At 37.6% G+C, this 18,921-nt stretch overlaps 2 protein-coding genes across 2 annotated transcripts; both read left to right on the forward strand.

Annotated features, from left to right (window-relative positions):
* Positions 1–1,846: 1,846 nt before the first annotated feature.
* On the forward strand, positions 1,847–15,132 carry LOC127794247 (uncharacterized). Its single transcript, XM_052325192.1, has 14 exons — positions 1,847–4,886; positions 4,990–5,118; positions 5,227–5,418; positions 5,545–5,594; positions 5,720–6,005; positions 6,207–6,590; positions 7,616–7,803; positions 11,081–11,231; positions 11,332–11,547; positions 11,695–11,970; positions 12,116–12,263; positions 12,359–12,492; positions 14,064–14,150; positions 14,233–15,132. Exons 1-14 carry the CDS (start codon positions 2,253–2,255, stop codon positions 14,317–14,319), a joined length of 4,962 nt encoding a protein of 1,653 aa, XP_052181152.1. The 5' UTR covers positions 1,847–2,252; the 3' UTR covers positions 14,320–15,132.
* A 1,985-nt stretch (positions 15,133–17,117) lies between these two features.
* On the forward strand, positions 17,118–18,883 carry LOC127794974 (LOB domain-containing protein 27-like). Its single transcript, XM_052326328.1, has 2 exons — positions 17,118–18,421; positions 18,688–18,883. The coding sequence occupies exons 1-2, from the start codon at positions 17,643–17,645 to the stop codon at positions 18,788–18,790; spliced, it is 882 nt and encodes a 293-aa protein (XP_052182288.1). The 5' UTR covers positions 17,118–17,642; the 3' UTR covers positions 18,791–18,883.
* The last annotated feature ends 38 nt before the right edge of the window (positions 18,884–18,921 follow it).

The following is an 18,921-nucleotide window of genomic DNA, read 5'->3' on the forward strand; positions in this document are numbered from 1 at the left end:
TTTATGTTACAAATTATTATTATTTTTTGTTCAGTTATTAGTAACATATTTAACACATGAGATAGGTTTCGAATCATTGTTTTTTGTTGAGTTTAGTGATTCGATATTAAAGTGTATTTTACATGGGTAAGAGTTGGGAAAGGGAAAATCTAATGAAGGAAGAAGTAAACAAAATTTGACTTTACCCTAATGCCATTTTTTTTTATTACAAATTAAGAATATATTGTATACAAAATTAACTCCTTTTTAACCTTAACTAAGGACAAAATGTGGTCACATTTGTTTAATTGATGACTTGGGTTAGGTTCACAACTTTCTTTCAAGGGAAGGGAGGTAAGAATGGCCACGAGTGCAGTTCACCGGGGAATTTATCCATTTGGATAGAAATAATTTTAAATTTAAATGTTTGTTTAGTTAAATTGTGTAGATAGATTTAGAATTATAATCATGAGTCGAGTTTTGCTAGGTTTTGCTCAACTTGACTCAACAAACTTAAGCTTGAGCTCAACTCGTCAATTCAGTTGAAGAACTGAGCTTAGGGTTAAGCTTGCCATCACTAAAAAATGAGATTGTGTGAGGGCGGCAATAGAAAAAATGGTATATAGCGACGACCAAAGAGAGAATGTAGCAATGGTCAGCAATGAGAGGAAGATGGAGAAGAGAAGTAGAACAAACAATATAGACTATTAAAGAAAAAAAGAATAGGCAACAAAGAGAACGGGAGAGAGAAGCAAAAAATGAGTTTCTTAAATAGAGAAATTGCATCACTAAATCTAATAAATGATATAATGATGATATGTATATATATGTACATATGTTAAATAATATATTTATAAAATATATATCGAATATATACATATATTATTTAATTATAAAATAATATATTTATAAATAAAGTTGTTTTCATGAATTAATCGTGAACTTCTAATCGAGCCTGTTTGCGAATTTCTAATCGAATCAACTCATGAGTTAACGAGTTGAATTTTATTGAGTTCAAATTCGATTTGTTTACAAATTAAGATTTTAAGTTATATTTAATTTTTATTTTATTTATTTTAATGAACAAAATTTTATTAAGTCAAACATCTAATCACTCAATATGGGATCACCTTAACCCAAGATAGGTTTATGGTTTGAGTTCAAATCCTATCTGGATTTACATCCAAAAAAATCAAATATTTCAAATGAGTTCTAAATAGTTGATATTTGAAATGACATCAAGAGGGATATTTGTAAATTGAAGAACAAAGTAAAGATAAAATTAACTTTTTATTGATAATATTAAAAATATTTTAATACACAAATTATAATATACATGTATATATTTTCCTATTATTTAAGCGAATACTTGGTTTGGTGTTTTTTTAAAAAGATTTTTATATATTTTGCATTAATTTCTAGTTATAATAGAAAAATAATAGTTTTACCATCAACAAAATTCACCTTTTTAAAAAAGAGCATAAAAAAAATAAATTTTAACCATCAAGTAATTTTTATTTAGAATATTTTATTTCATACTTGTGTGCATTAGCATGAGCCATCTTTGTAGTATTATATAAGTACATATTATTTAATATTAAAAGTCTTGTTAATAAAATAAAATAATATTTTATTTTAAAAAATTAAAGAAAGCAATAATAAAAAAATTATTCAAACTTAACTGATTTGCTAATCAAATTTTAAAATCAGGAAATAAACTAACTTAAAAGGAGGAGCCCAAATCAAACCAAATGGAGCAGTAGCAGCGCTGTTTGTTTGCAGCCCAACCCGACCCATTAGCATTTGTAATTAGCCCAAATTAAATCTTCCTTTCCTTTCTGCGACGGAGTTTATTTTCTCTCTATTTTCTCGCTCTCCAAACGGTCACAGACACACAGGAAAAGTGCGTCCCCAATTCCCAAATCCAATGCTCCCCCCCCCCCCCCCCCCCCCCCCCGATTCCCACCGGCTGGTTAGTTGTGTGAATATCGAAATATATATAGACACACACACAGAGGGAGAGAGAAACACAAAGGGCCGTACACTCTGCATATGCGCCCCCCAACTGTCGCCGGCAATCGATCTTCTTCGGGCTCTTCACGGGCGTTTCGTTCTGCTCCGGCGAGATTCAAACTCGAACCTTCGCATTTTTCTCTATCTACAACCAATTTTCTCCTCATTTGTCTATTCGAAGTAAGTTTCTCTATCTCTCCTCTCTGCAGTATTTATCTATATAGCTGTACATAAATACGCGTGCGGAAAGGGTTTCATCGATGGGCCATAAGAAGCGGAACGCGGCGCCGCGGGCCAAGGCGTCGCCGGCGGAGGTTTCCGCGGATGGTGTTAAGAGCTCAGTGGAGAGGGAGCAGAAGGTAAATTCGAATTCCGCAATGGAGGAACAGGAGAAGAGTAAGATCGAAGGTTCGGTGGTTGAATCGGGCGCTTCGTCTTACTCGGCGATCAAGCTCGAATGCGAGCGAGCTCTGACGGCGCTCCGGCGGGGGAACCACACGAAAGCCCTGAGGCTCATGAAGGACATGTTTGTTAAGCACGAGAGCTCGGCTCACGCGGCTTTGATTCACCGAGTTCAGGGCAGTGTGTGTGTACAGCTTGCTTCGATTATTGATGATCCCAATGCGAAGCAGCGGCATTTCAAGAACGCGATCGGGTCTGCCAAGCAAGCCGTCTCATTGTCGCCTAACTCCATTGAGTTTGCGCATTTTTACGCGAAATTGTTGTATGAGGTGGCCAATGAGTATGAAGAGGTGGTGCAGGAGTGTGAGCGTGCGTTGGCGATTGAAAATCCGGTTGATCCCGCAAAAGAGAGCTTGCTGGACGAGAGTCAGCAGAAGATATCAACCGCTGATGCGCGGATTGGGCACGTGCAGGGTGAGCTTCGATCATTAATTGAGAAATCATTAATTGAGAAATCAAACAGAGCTTCAATTTCAACTTGGATAAAGAGCCTTGAGAGCCTTGGGGGTGGGGTTAGACTGATTTCTAAGATTGTCCCGGCGGACCCTATGGTGCAAGCAAGGCGACCGAATGAAATAAAAAAGGCAACTAAGACACCTGAAGAAAGAAGGAAGGAAATTGAAGTTCGGGTGGCTGCTGCGAGGTTGCTACAGCAGAAGTCTGACTCACCTCAATCACAAAATGATGTCAGTAAGACTCTAGACTCGTCTTCTGGGTCTGGTGCTCATAGAATGGGTGAGAGAAGGAAATCTGGAAACATGAAGAGGAGTGCATCCACTGCAGAGAGGAAGGACTGGGTAAGGTCATACTGGAATGCCGTGAGCTTGGACATGAAGAAAGACTTGCTCCGAATTAAGACTTCAGCATTGAAGGCACACTTCAGTTCCCGAAAGGATAATTTAGCGAATGAAGTCATATCAGAAGCTATGTCATTTGCTGAAGCTAATGGCACATGGAAATTCTGGCTATGCTATCGCTGCAGTGAGATATTTTCTGACTCAGAATCCCACATGCAACATGTTCTGCAAGAGCACATGAGGAATCTCCTGCCCGAGATGCAATCTATGTTGCCTCAAAATGTTGATAATGAATGGATTGATATGCTTCTTAACAGTTCTTGGAAACCATTAGATGTCAATGCTGCAGCTAAAATGGTTCAGAACAAATTGAAAGCTCCTGAGTTTCTTGGCGGGTCATACCCAAATAATGATACAGAGGAATGTAAAGACTGCCCAACTGATAATTGTTGTTCTGAAGATGCATTGGACATGTCCTCTCCAAAAGAGAAAATTGGGGACGGCCGTAATGTGGATTGTGTGGAGTCACTGGAGTGTAAACATTATGATAAAGTCTGTGACATTAGGTGGAAGGACCTTGATGGCAATCAGGGTGGAAAGGCAAATTTCCCACCTGAAAGCTGGCCTGTGTCGGATGACAATGAGCGTGCAAAGGTTCTTGAGAAAATTCATAACATATTCCAGGTGCTTATTAATCATAAATACCTTGCTGCAAGTCACCTTAACAAGGTAATGCAATACACGGTGGATGAGCTACAGGGTCTTGCCTCTGGTTCTCAGCTTCTCAACTATGGTATTGACCAGACACCGACATGCATCTGCTTTTTGGGAGCTTCTGAACTTAGAAAAGTCCTAAAATACTTGCAGGAGCTATCTCATTCTTGTGGCATAGGTAGATATTCTGAGAAGAGTGGTGCCACTGATGGCACTGGCCGCCAAGTGGCTGAAATTATGGAGAAGATTGTTCTTAATGAAGATGCATCCTGTTTCATTTTGGATGAGCTATTCTTTCCATGCAAACTACCGTCTCCCAACTCCCATAATTCTACTACCAATGATGCTGTAGGACCAATTTCATCTGATGTTGGCTATGGAAATCAGGTTTTACTTGATACTGATGCATTGTTGTCATGGATATTCATGGGTCCCACAAGTGGGGAGCAATTGGTAACTTGGACACGCATGAAAGAAGAGAAAAAGCAGCAAGGGATGGAAGTTCTCCAAATGCTCCATGAGGACTTGTCCTGTCTACAAAGTATGTGTCGTGGAAAATGTGAGCATTTGAGCTATAAGAAAGCTGTGCAGGCAGTGGAGGACCTTTGCCTTGAAGAAGGAAAGAAAAGGGAGAATGGTTCAGAATTTGTCTGTCAAAGTTTAAGAAAGCGGAAAGAGGACCTTACTGATGGTGGTAGCAGCAGCTTTGAGTTGGATGCCATATCAAATATTCTTAAAGAAGCAGAAAGTCTGAATGGTAGTCGATTTCCATTTGAGGAATCTTATGGTGGTGTGACTTCCCGTCTATGCGATCTGGAATCTGGTGAAGAGGATGATTGGAGAATGAAGGACTATCTGCATCAAGTGGACTCTTGCATAGAAGTTGCAATTCAGAGGCAGAAAGAGCAGTTGGCCACAGAGGTTGGTTATGTTTGCTTCTAGATGATTTTTCTGTAGCCAAAATAAATTAAGAAAAATGACATTACTCATTCTTGCTGCATATCTTGCTTGTTTGATCTCGCAGCTCAGCAAACTTGATGCCAGAATGATGCAGAATCTCTCTGGAATGCAGCAGATGGAAGTTAAGCTTGAGCTTGTATCAGCCTATGATTATCAATCAATACTACTGCCTCTTATTAAGTCATTTCTGCGGGTTTGTATCGAATCCTTTTGATTTTATTATTGATGATTACTGAATGCTTTATTTTCTTATCTGCATAGATAAAGCTTAGTGTTCTCTGGTATTAATCTCTCCTTCCAGGCACACTTGGAGGATCTGGCTGCAAAAGATGCCACTGAGAAATCTGATGCTGTAAGAGAAGCGTTTTTAGCAGAACTTGCACTTGACTCTAAAAAAAGCAGCGGCGGAGGAATTGATAATTCAAAATATGCACATGAGAACACAAAGGATAAGAGAAAGAATAAGGAGAATAGAAAATCAAAGAATGCAAAGGTTGAACTGTGTTGCCAGGCCCTTCTCTTTCTTCATCTTCTTCTTCATTTGTTGATGTTCTTATTCCATCGGCTCTAATTTAGTTAAAAATGCAGGATCTAGGGCTAATTATTTTACCTATTTCAGGCTACTGGTGGTAATGTTCTTATGCTTCACCATGAGATTGTAGAATCAGCGTATGTGTTTCGTTCTTCCAACAATGCACATCACATGCTATGCTTCTACAATTTATTTTTCTTAGAATCTTGATGTTTTGTCATAGTTGAATTTTAATGTTCTGCAAATGTCTGCTATGCTGCAGCTCTTCTCCAGATGCATCAAGTGGAGATCACTTGGATTCTGAAATCCTTGTTTCTGTTTGTGCTGCTGATGCCTTAAAACAAGAGGAAGAGGAATTTAGACGCAGAATGGAACTTGAAGAAGAAGAAAGAAAGCTTGAAGAAACTCTGGAGTATCAGAGACGAATGGAAAATGAGGCTAAACTGAAGCACCTTGCTCAACAACATAAGAAGACAACTAGAACGACAATGGAGATGCCAAGTGATGATGATCAAGCATTACATGAACAATTTAAACATTGCAAACAGGTCAGCATCTTGTTATGAGGGTTTGTGCCCTAGTTGGAGTGGTGTGGAAATTGACCTTTCCTGTTGCCAAGTTAATTTCTGTGCATAATTAGAATTTTGAATAATTATCCTGTTAAAGGTCCTTAAAAAAGGGTGCACTTAATTTCTCATTCTTGTTTCCATTTAGATATCGAGAAAACTTATATTCTTTCAAGTTTCTAGGAACGCTTAGCCCAGAAAAGTGAATTTCCTAATGGTTTAGAAGGTGTGGTTAAACCAATTGATGGAGCTGTGCACAGGAATAGTAATTTTCACGGTCACCATCATACAAAAGTTAAGCAAGGTAAGCAATTATCCTGTAAAGCATCTGATTTTGAAGTGACATGTAGCTTTCACAGCTCTTGGCTCTTGCCACCATTTATTTTTGCAGGCTTACCTAATGGAGGAATTTCAGAGATGGTTTTCCATCGTGGACAGCTAAAAAAGGTAGACATCAAAATAATTCTGCCAAGTTGGTTGGCACAAAGAATCAAATTGTGTCATCTGAGGAGAAGAATATTGAAATTGGAAAAGTTAAATCTATGGATGGTCTTCATGGTGACAACAGTAAGTTGTGCTCAGATCTTAGTTGTAAAAGCAATCTTGTTCTTTTATGTTTTACTCATTGAATGGAGATTGCCTATGGCAATAGTTATTGCTTAAAGTTTTCTTTTTTTTTTTCCCCCCTTTTCTTTTATATTTGCTCTTGATTTTTTGTTTTTTTATTGTTCTAAGAACCATAGGGTGTAGTTACCGAAAAAACTAGCTCTCAGCACTCCCAGAAGTTTGTATTTAGTATTGAAATCAGTATATACTACTTGAGATATGAATCCTTGTGAACACTATATTTTGGAGATTTTGATTGTAACTCTGCCTCTTTCATACTTAGAGTGTATCTTTTGCAAAGCTGGTCAAAGGCCAGAGCAACGAGGCTTACGATATTTAAAGGGAAAATTGATATGTTAACATGGGTTATGATCTCCCCCAGATTTAGGGTTGTACGCAACTCCTTGTGCGATGAATGGAGGAGGATTTTTATGGCTACCATCAGTTAGATAACCCTTTCTTGAATTTGAATTGAGGTCTGTTAGACAATTTCAGATCAATAGAAAACTTGCTACGATATATTCTGATCTCATGTCATTTTGAATAATGGAAAAGTTCATTTAGGTTGTATTACTTGAGTGTTTTGCTTCTAGTGAGAAACTAATAACTTAGGAGGGAGCTCCTTTTGAGCACTCAGAACATGACTATTCATTTGACCTCATATTTGAATACATGTAATACCTTTCTAGGCAGTGTTAATTGTGTCTTTGCATTAAAATTTGTTTTTTTGGAAATGCCTACTCAATGATATCATCTGTACCGTGTAATCACCTGGATTAGCTTTGTACACTACTAGCCTGCATTTGCTTAAATTCTCCCTTACTATCCTTGTCCACAAAACAGAAAAAGAAAAAGAAAAAGAAAAGGAAAAAGGAAAAATAGAAGATGTGCCTAAATTTATCCATTTTGAGGAGTAAGGAACTAATTTGATCAAAGGCTACTTTGCTTATGTAGACAATTTTGACATGGGAAACAATGAAACAAAGATGTCGAGACAATCACTTGTAGAGGAGGATGATGAAGAAAGATTCCAAGCTGACCTTAAGAAAGCTGTACATCAAAGCCTTGTTAAATTTTCTGTCATCTATCATGTTTACACCATTCATACAAAATTATTCTTTCAGCTTTGGCAAATATCTGTCTTCAATAGGATAACAAGATGCTTGACTGACTGGTATTTCAACTATGTTGAAGACATTGTCTGATTTTCTCCACATTTTTTATCAGTTTTTATTACCATGAAATTCTTTCTGAAGATCCTATAATCTTTCTGTATTGGCACCTAGCAATTTTTGTGTGATGGCTTCAGATTTTGGTTATTTTCTTAGCAAAAATCTAGTTAGGTACTATTTATCTTCATTTTGTGTATGAAGAAAGATGATTGACGAACTAGAATCCATATAGCCAACCTCACCTAGTGCTAGTGGGATCAAGGTCTGGTGTGTTACCTGTTTTTATTGTTTATCTTGTGTACCAAGAAAGAAAAGAACAGGAGAAACAATGACCACTTTCAGTCAGTTTGGCCCCTTCTGCAGGTTTCAATTAACATTTAAATTCATGAAATTCTTGAGTCTTTGTAAATTACATTGGTGAATTGAATTTCATAATGAACTGCTATTTAAGATAACTCTCTCTTTTAGCTGTCTGTTAATTTGTTCTACTTACTTTACTGGTATTGGTTCTTGGTTTCAGATTAAGGTCATTGGAAGAAGTTTATCAAGTTGATAGGTTACTTGTATTGGTGCAAGTTTTTTCACTAATTCCTAGTAATATTTGTCTTACTACTGTAGACTAATGCCCTTGCCCGCTCAAAAAGTGGTGTATACCATTATGAACTTTAAATGATGTAGTGTGGTTGATTTATCCTTGTGCCAATTTATTTCATTTTAAGTTTTTGCCTTTGGTAACATCAAGAAACAGAGCAGAGTTAGATACAGTTCAATGCACGGAGAATAATAGGGGTATAAGACGTGTGGTTAATAGGGCTGCTAACGTCAAGAACCATTAGCCCTCCTCACTGCAGGCAGGCCCCTGGTCAAGTATTTTTGGAGTATTAATGTGTTTCTTAGATATAATTTTTTGGTTTGCATTAACATTACACGAGACATTTTATCCAGTAGTTTATCAGTTCATGTTACTGTTTTATTTTTGTGGAGGTGGATGTTAAGGATTCTCTTGATTTCTTTGTTTAACTAGAGGCCAACTACTAGAATTGTTCGAATACTTTTTGTCTATGTTTGGTGCCTTGGTTGTTGTGGTGTTGTTTTCCTTGTATGTATCTTACGTCTTTGTACTCTTTTATCCATGTGACAAAGTGTATCTTGATTTCTTTTTTCTTTTTTCCCCTTCTCAAGGAAGTATTTGTTTTCCAAGCTTCCAGTTTTCATTTTCATTATTTTAAAAATGAAAACCAAAAATGGTGTTTGATTGCTTGTTTTCATTTTCAAAAAATTTGGGGGAAAAAAAACAAGTATTTTCACATTTTTCTTTTTTGTTTTCTTTCTCTCTCCCCCCTCCCCACCCTCTCTGCCATCTGGGACCTTAGTCACTGGACATCTGCCAACCCATCCGGCTCCCAGTGATCCCATAGGAGTTGTTTGCAACTTCCAGAATAGCTCTGGGTGACCATGAGAGAAGTCCTCATGGTCTGATGGCTCTCATAGAGTTGTTGGTTGTGACTATACCACATCAAAGCTATGAAACATGTCTTCAGTTTTCTTTTTATAAAAATGAAAATGAAAGACACAGACATAAAAGCCAAAAGTGAAAGCAATGTCAAATGGGCCCTGCGAAGCTGGTTCTGGGATTGGATTCACTTTTAACAATTATTCTGGGTTTCCATGAAGATAAAGGATCATTCCCTTATAATTTGTCAACAAATTATTGCTTTCCCACTAACTCACTCTTTGCTGACATCTGTTGATTTTAGGCTGAATAAGTTTATATAATCTTCGGCAGCAGAAACAACAATGGGTCTGAAACATAAATCCTTCTCAAGTTGCAACTAAAACTTTTTGCAACTAAATCTTCCTTAAATATATTTCTTATTTTCTGATCTTTGTTTTTTTACAATTGAGTAAAACTTGTTATGACTAAAAGTCTAAAACATAAAATCTTTTGCAGTGGGAAAAACGATGGTTCTAATGCTCTGTTGCACAGGAAAATTTGTCAATAAAATAGTTTTCCTATTTTCTGTTGTTTGGTCGTGTGCAATTGAGTAAAGCTTGTTACAGCTAGATGATATTCAGGTGCCCTGAATCCACACCATTTTAAGAGCTATAAATCATATTTCAACTTAAAAACATTTAGATCTCAACTAACAATCATAATTCTCTAGTTGATTTAGTTTCTTTGACTTAGCTAGTGTTCAATATTAGGGTGTATGGTTCCCAGTACCAGTAAGCATAAAAAATGGATGCCTGCATACACATTCCTGTTGGAAGTCCATCCATCCTTAGCCTGCATTTACTGGCTCAATACTGACTATTGCCCTTTGTATTCAAGTGTTGTAATTCGCTCTGCTCTTTTGTGTTTCATTTGTCTTAATTACTCTTTGCAATGATGTTATTCTCCTTATGCTTGATAATTTGCTTGATAATTAAGTATTACATTTTTAGATCCAGGGAAGTGTGTATGATTTGAATTTTCAGAACTGAATTCTTTAGAAAACTTGTCCGATTGAGCTATCAATGTAATTGGCTTATCTGACCTCATCTGTTAATTCACAAGAAGCTACTATAGGCTTGGGTTTTTCATGGATTTACCAGTTTCTATTATGGCCTTACAGTGATATGGCCATGGATGGAGTCTGTGGAAAGCTATGATTAGAGAGATAAAATTCATGTAGCCAACTCAACCTAGAAGGGTTAAGGCTTGGGATGTTGTTGGCCAGTTTATGCTTGAAAGCTTGCACTTTTTTAACGGCATTGGTTCATCTTACACTGTGTGGTTGCCCTCTTTGTCTTAAACTAGGTACTGTAGGTTTGCAAAGAAATGTTACTGTCCAGTGTTGTACATAGTGCTGTATTCTATCCACGCCTACTCATTAGCCACTAGTTTGTGTACTGTCAATGAGCTTTATGAATTAGGGATTGAGATGTAGTTTTGCATTCAGACCCATAACGTCCTCCTACATCTGGTTTTGCTGTAACTTAACATTTAGACAGATTTATACATTGGCAACATGTACCTTATGCTTCAACTACTATTCACTTTACTGATTTAGTCTGATCTTCCAATGAGACAGTTGAGGCCAGTAAGTCAGATGTGGCAGGTTGAACCCCTGTCCTATTACTCTTTTTATTGCTAACACTGCAGTATCGGCAACTTGAGCAAGAATTGCTTCGCTTATTTCCCAAAATTTGCTAAAGTGCTTTCCTCTACCATTGTATTTCTCTTGTTCCCAAGATATTTCATGCACATGAGAAATTGTTGTTGGTCTCTAATTGAAGGAGGTTGCATAAGATGTCCTCTGAAATGGATGACTTTGGCATTGCAGTTAATGAAGCCATACCTGGAAATGTGGATAGAGCAGGTCTGTATGGGACTGGCTTGAAGAATGAAGTTGGTGAATACAATTGTTTTCTGAATGTCATTATACAGGTTGGTTTACAGAATGTCCCTACTTCTGTGGGTAAAGTCATTTTTGTATGGATATCATCTCTGTGGCCCGAGTTACATATTTCTGTTTGTGACATTTCAGTCCTTATGGCATGTAAGTCGTTTTCGGGATGAATTTTTGGGGAGATCACTGCCAAAGCATGTGCATGTTGGAGATCCTTGTGTTACCTGTGCACTGTATGATATTTTTACTGCCCTGAGCACGGCATCAACAGATTTGCAAAGAGAGACTGTGGCCCCTACTTCTCTCAGGAGTGCTCTGAGTAACTTATACCCAGACAGTAATTTTTTTCAGCAGGTTACATGACTGTATTCTTGCACCTTGCTTTTGTTTTAGCTTATGCTGTAAGTCTGTAACCTGAATTCTCATGATATACTAACCATGAAGGTAGATGCTGGGTTACTGCTATGAAAAGTTCTGATTAATGTTTATTTCAACTGACAGGCTCAGATGAACGATGCTTCTGAAGTGTTAGGAGTAATATTTGACTGCCTTCATCGTTCATTTACATCTAGTTTCAGTATTTCTGATACAGAGTCAGTGGAAAGCAGTTGCACAGGCTCTTGGGATTGCTTACACTCTGCCTGTATTGCACATTCTCTTTTTGGAATGGACATTTTTGAAAGGATGAATTGCTACAATTGTGGTTTAGAGTCCAGACGCCTGAAGTACACTTCTTTCTTTCATAATATTAATGCTAGTGCACTACGAACAATGAAGGTATATCTTGTTTGCAGAAAATTTTGAACAGAATATTTATTTTTCTGTGTGGAAGTGATCTCAGGAGGTGATAAGGTTTCTTTGTTGGATAATATGATTGTTTTACTTGTATTTACTGATATTGTGTTCTTTCTTTATCTTTCAGGTGATGTGTGAAGAAAGCTCCTTTGATGAACTTCTGAACCTTGTGGAGGTGAGTCACCAGCTAGCTTGTGACCCAGAGGCTGGTGGCTGTGGGAAACTTAACTATATACATCATAATCTTTCATCTCCACCACATGTTTTCATAACAGGTGGCTGAAAAGTTATTGAGAGAATTGTCCTCTTACTTGTAAACTAGTATATCCTGGAAGAAATATAAAAGTTACATGTGGTTTATGTTATGCAGTTCTGGGTTGGCAGAATACTTGTGAAAGCAAAGAGGACATTACATCAACATTGGCATCCCTAAATACGGAAATAGATGTTGGTGTCCTTTATCGTGGACTTGATCTGAAGAACAAACATTGCTTGGTCTCGGTGGTATGTATATATAGTGAACTTAAAGATGAGTTTTCTATGTGTACTTGATAGTTGATTTTTTTTTCCATGAATGCATTTCAAAGAGATGAGTGGTTTTATAATTATGAAAGAAAAATGGAAGACTTTTGTAGAACAGAGATATCATTTGAATATTCTTAGAACATCAATTATCAGAAAACAGAATATACTAAGAAGATCAAAGCTAACACAAAATAGCGGGGAACTTTTGATAGATGATAAATATTTGATAGAGGTGATCCTGATTTGGTGCTTGATGTGTAGAAAGGACAGAAATTTCATCCTCTGCAGAAAGTAGCACCAAGGGCATTATGTTCAATTACCTTGATTTTCGTCTGATGGAATTGTGTTTTCTTGTGTTCAGTGTTGGAAATGCATAAAGAGGGGGTTGTGGGCTGGAATATGGGTTGGAGAGCAGTGCTGGTTAGAGTAGTGGTGCATTTGGAGGAAAATATTGCATTCCTTTTGGCATGCAGAGTGTCATGACCTGAAAATAAGGGATTGTGATTGGCACAGATCCCTAGGAAGGAAGAGGGCCCATTAAAGGACTGCAAGCCTCTGCATAATCCAATTCTACACATCTATGCTCATATGTTCTATAAGATCATTACTATTATGACCTAATCCCACATTGATAGTTTATTTGGGGAGGTCTTTGTTATATTACTTGGCCTCATGAACCCATAGACTACATTCAGCTAGCACTTTTGGTCGTGGGCCATTGTATTACAAATGGTATCAAAACCAACTCGGGAAGAGTGGGGCAGGCCAATAAACTATTTTGGGACTATGAGATTGAGATATAGATTTCTGGCATGGTGAGAACACTAGGAATTAAAGGGAGAGGGGAGTTTGTCACAACCCAATCCCATAATAATAGTCTATCGAGGACTTTGCTATATTACTTTTTCCCATAAATCCTTAAGTCTCCTTTAGGCACTGTTGGATAAGGACTTGCTGTGTTACAATTTTATCCCATGTCATATTTAAGGGTTTCCTACTAGCTTTTTTGTTCTTCTATCACTTTCTTATTATTAATGATTAAAGTTGAAATTTAATTATTCAAATGTCAATTACCGAACTTGGATAGTACCTTTTTGTCTTTTCTCTATCACTTAGCACCATGAACAGTTGAGGAGAGACCCTTTGATTTTCTGAGCCCTTGGCTGGATTCTAGTCTCTCCTTGATATTGGATCATGTTGTATAGGCCAGACTACCAAGACTTGCCTCCTTGAACATTAGTTGGAGTGCCTTTGGTTTGATGCAGGTCTGCAGATACTGTGAATTTTCGGTTAGTCTATTCTTATATTGCCCAAGGAAGCAATAAGAGCCACAGTGCTGTAATATATGGGAAGAAATTTTGCACCATCCATAATTTGTGTCTTTTTTTTTCATTCTGGACCATTCAATAGCCGTAGTTTGCTTATAATTGCAATGGATGGTATAGCTATGTCTTTTTGCTTTTTCCAGGTATATTTGGATATTTTTAATACAGCTTGATTTTTGATTCGGAGCGTGCATCTGTCTAACTAGTTGTCTATGTTTACTTTAGGTTTGCTATTATGGCCAACATTATCATTGCTTCGCTTATAGCCATAACCACGAACAGTGGGTTATGTATGATGACAAAACTGTAAAGGTAAATTAACTTATATTCTAGTAAGCTACCTTATTTGTTTTACCTCTGTTTGTCTAGTTCATAGTCCAAATTTGATACCCAGGTAATTGGTGGCTGGGATGACGTCCTTACCATGTGTGAGAGAGGACATTTGCAACCTCAAGTTCTTTTCTTTGAAGCTGTAAATTAAGTTACATCTCAAGCTCGTTGCATTTTTTGGTGCACTTGGAACTTCAAGTTTAAGCTTGGGATCCTGTTGTTCAGCTGAATGATACCGTGCTGCCTGTCCTCCATACAGTCATGCAAGTAACTTGCAATAATTATTGAGTAGTCATTCAAAAGTTTTGATAGAGAGATGTGGTATACAAACCAGGGGCTTTCTTGTAGAGATTTTTGTAGGAGCAACTGGTTTTCTCAGAATGGGACATTTGAAAAAATTTTGTTTCAGAATGAAGATTGAAGAAAATCAAGTGATTGAAGGTATATTGTAGATTTTCCATACTACTAACCTCAAAGTGCTACATCAGCAAATACGAGGTTCGTGCCCATCAAATTATCCAGTTTCTTTAATCTTTCAAATAAGGTGGTTTGGTTGGAAAGCACAGGCATAGCATTCCTATTCATGGAATTTTCTCCGGTTTCTTGGATTTTCCCAATAAGGCAGTTTAGTTGAAGGGTAATGACCTTTCCATAAAAACACTGGAGCTTGAGCTTGCTGACTAACCAATGACAATGAACACCAGTTGCTACCTGGGCCAAACAAGAGTCAGAAAACAGTGAACAGTAGTTCTTTAGAGCGGAAAATCTGCTAGATTATGTTTGCCATAAAAAGAGGGCTTTGTATCGATTGCAAGATGGCCCTTTGGTCAAGATACTCTGCTTTATTTCTTTCCATTTTTCCCATTTGCATAGGTTTCACCATTGTCAGAACTCCTAGAATGCGGCAACAGTCATAATTGAGAAATGAAACGAAACTCTTATTCCTCTTCTTATGCTTTTAAAATTTAGGCCCACGTGATAGTTGTCAGACACTCTTTATGGGCTTGTATTGCAATCTTCATTATATTGCACAACAATTACAGTGAATTATCTGGTAATGGTGTAGCAGCCTCATCTAAAGGTAAGCCAAGTCATTGAGAAAGAGAATCCCTCCTTTTTCCAGAGACTAACTACTGTTGGAACTGGTTCTATTGCCACTTCTATGAAGGTAATTTCCTGGCTTACCGCTTTGCTTTTCTACTTGTGGGATTGTTCCTTCTTCTGTTATTACTACCAACTCCCGAAATATCTGCCTGGTTGAAGGTGGGGTTAACTGAACTTTCTACTTGATTCAGCAATCTAGGTTGGTTTGTTTCTTTATGATGCTTATAACCTTTTTATACTGTGGAAACTCATCAGCGTACCTAGTACTTAGCATGTGCATGTCACAGAGGTTTTATACCGACAATGTTCTATTAGCATATGGATATGTAGCCATCACAAAGCTATTGGTTTGTAATTTTGTAGTTGTCAGTGTTAACTACCAGTTGTGCATGTGCCTGTAGTCGCCAGAAAACCATTTTGAGCAAATGGATCACTGGTCAGTTACCTTGAATGTGTTATGTACTAAATCAAACTCTTCTGGCGTTTGTATTATCACTGCCCCTCCTTTTATTAATGGTGCCTGAACCATTTTTAGAACACTGCAGGTGGATTTGAACGAGTACTGCACTATATAGGCCCATGTGCATCTCATGTGTGTAAACGTTGACATTATTACTCTCAGTTTATGTACTTTACCATCCTTTTATAATGTTTAACAATGTCTTTGGAAAGGACCTTCTGTAAGGCAAATGTATAGAAACGACTTATGAGTTCGAATTCATGTAGCAAAGGAAGCTTGATATGTTGTTCTAATTTAGTCTCTGGAAATTGCATGTTGGCTATAAAGCTTTGTTCTATTTGGCTATAAACCCTTGGATATATTTGTGCACTAAATGAGGTTTCCCTTGATCGACGCCACTGGTGGCTGGTGGCTGGTGGCTGCATATTAGGTCTAAAGTTTAGAATTTAGGCTTCACATTAGGTATTTGTTCTTACTAAGTTGTATAAATAACGGCCATAGATGGGTTGAGCAGATAGGATGTGACATAAGTGCCACTTTGAGGTCTAATATTATGCATTTGTACGTTTTGCCATTGCATATACCAATAGTAATGAGTCTTTAACGTTTCAGTAACTGTAACTTTTACCGTGTTTTGAAAGAATCGGACGTTTTAGTTTTTGAATTATGGTGTAAACATGCACTCGCAAACAAAAGAAAAGGGGCTGTAAGATGTGATCTTTGGTTCCATTCAATTCAATGGGAAATTGTGTTTACGTTTTAATAATAGTTGAGAACTAAAAATTTGAACAGAATTTAATTAGAAAAGTAAGTAGTCGGTTGTATTAAAATATAATTTTAAAAGTTTGATATGATTTCATGTGTTGAACCTCTGATCTTTTCATTAGAAATTCGTGATGTATGATTTTACCAAATGTATGCACTTTATTAATTTATGTATTTTCACTTCCCCCCTCCCCTCAAACTGCCTTTTGGATGATCTTTCTTTTAGAGGAGGGAAAATAGTGAAGTAGACGTTTCCAACGAACGACTTCATGACTGTTCTAACTTAAGAAATAATTGGAGGACTGCATGGCTTTGGGATTTTTTCTTTTTAAAAATGACATAAAATTACCCTTTTTATGGCCATGTTGATGTAAAGCTTCATGATTATATCTAGCCAAAATGGACTATTAAATTAAATTAATCTTGAGATAACCTATGCGAACCCCCGTCCCCCTCTCGGCCAAAAAAAAAAATTATACATTATGGAAGAAAAACCAATCAAAAATGTAATTAATGTCACACTATTTCTTTACAAATTTGTTAGTACAAAAATTCCACAAGAATATTGCCTTTTTTCAACAATGGAACGATTAAATTGCATCCATTATCTTATTATATTTTTTCAGACTTTAGTAAATTAAGACTAAACAGTGATTTGTGACAGTGACTAAGAGTTTCAATAAAACATTAAAAAGGTAGCCCTCATCGTCAAATTAAAAGCATTACATATGAGAAGAGGAGAAACTTCGAAATAACAAAATAGAAACCACATACAAAACAAATGCCCCAAAAAGTAAGGACTCTGATAAAGTTAGTTCCAACAATTGTCCATAACGGTCACAGACTTGGAAAGAAACTTCCCCACTAAAATCGGTCCCTCTTCAATCTTCAACCCCTTTCTTTTTACTGAGTCTTTCCCAGCACTCCCAGCAAATCCGCACAATATATCATACCTCTTCAGATCAGTGCTTCCACATGGCCTTCTGTCTTTGGCTTCCCAACAATACTCTCTTTTCCCACCAAGTTGTTTCTCACCTTCTTCATCACCATCTTTCCTGCCAATACTTTTGCCATTTTCACATTGCCATTCTTGAATTGCATCATTGGGGGACTGGCTCTTCTTCCCGGAATTGGCCGGTTTGGAAATGACCCTCAAGGGTGGGACGAGCCAAGCCTGCGCCGCGTGCAAGTACCAGAGGAGAAGGTGCTCCTCAGAGTGTCCACTGGCACCATACTTCCCTCCGGATCAGCCCAAGATGTTCCAGAATGCGCACAGGCTGTTTGGGGTGAGCAACATAAGGAAAATACTGGAGCATATCGATCCCAGTCAGAAGATGGAGGCCATGAGGTCCATCATCTGTCAGGCAAACATCCGAGAGAGGTTCCCTGTGCATGGCTGTTGTTACGTGATTCGTCAGCTCGAGTACCTGATACACCTGGCCGAGGAAGAGCTCCATGCAGTTCATGCACAGCTAGCAATATACAGACAGAATAATCAGCAGCACGAAATTTCATGTTCTCCTAATGAATCAACGTCAAAATTACAGCTAGGAATGGGGCCACGCCTCTGCCTCTTCCACCAGGAGGCTCCCCATCCCCAAGCTTTCGATCCTGTTTTGGCATTGCCAATTGAATCACATAATTCTTACACAAACGGCACCAGCGTACCCTACAATCCTGGCTTCCTTGATAAGGACAATATGGCCGATTCTTTTTGGTTTCAGCGGTCATATAGCGATGGCAACAATAACAGCAGCAATATTGTTCAAGATACAATAGCAATGCAATCACAATTGGAAGTCTCAGAACAACTATCTATCCAACAGGATCCCGCTCAAGAATATGATGAGATGCATCCGTTCTTTGACACGACAATAGATGACAGACAGTCTTATATTGACTCCAAGGAGCCCTATGATTCAAGGTATGTTTACCATTGCAATATCAGTATCTTGTTCAGTGGAAACCTAGAGTTGAATGAAAGGAAGATTGAAGACAATGAGAAATGCGCATCTTTGTACTGGATATGGCTGTGCATTGGCAGAGTTCACCGCCCAATGATCATAAAAGAAAAAAGGAAAAAGAAAGAAATCCTCTTCCTAATGTTCCAAATTCACTCAAGGGTATGTCTCTGCAGTTGAATTTTTATATCCTATTGATTCCTGATCTGCTGTGTAAATTTTTGTGCAGTTCGGACTCATCACTTAAAGATACAACGGACTCCATCATGAATGTGACTGAAAATGAGTTAAAAAGTGCAGCTGCCTGCTTTAGTCTTACCAGTGTCAACTGATTAATAGGCAGAAAAAAGAGTAAGGAGAAGAATAGCAGATTGACATGTTTACTATTGTGATTCCATTTTAGAACTCTGTTATATTCTTTTATTTTTTTTGTGTGTTCGTGTGTGTGTGTGTGTGGGGGGGG

This window comes from Diospyros lotus, chromosome 2, assembly GCF_014633365.1.
Source record: "Diospyros lotus cultivar Yz01 chromosome 2, ASM1463336v1, whole genome shotgun sequence".
NCBI lineage: Eukaryota > Viridiplantae > Streptophyta > Magnoliopsida > Ericales > Ebenaceae > Diospyros > Diospyros lotus.

Coding starts and splice junctions, on each gene's coding strand:
- LOC127794247 (XM_052325192.1), top strand. CDS start 2,253: ATGGGCCATAAGAAGCGGAACGCGGCGCCGCGGGCCAAGGCGTCGCCG. Junction 5,119..5,226: donor TTATTAAGTCATTTCTGCGG/GTTTGTATCGAA, acceptor CTCTCCTTCCAG/GCACACTTGGAGGATCTGGC. Junction 11,232..11,331: donor TTCTGAATGTCATTATACAG/GTTGGTTTACAG, acceptor GTGACATTTCAG/TCCTTATGGCATGTAAGTCG.
- LOC127794974 (XM_052326328.1), top strand. CDS start 17,643: ATGACCCTCAAGGGTGGGACGAGCCAAGCCTGCGCCGCGTGCAAGTAC. Junction 18,422..18,687: donor AAGGAGCCCTATGATTCAAG/GTATGTTTACCA, acceptor ATTTTTGTGCAG/TTCGGACTCATCACTTAAAG.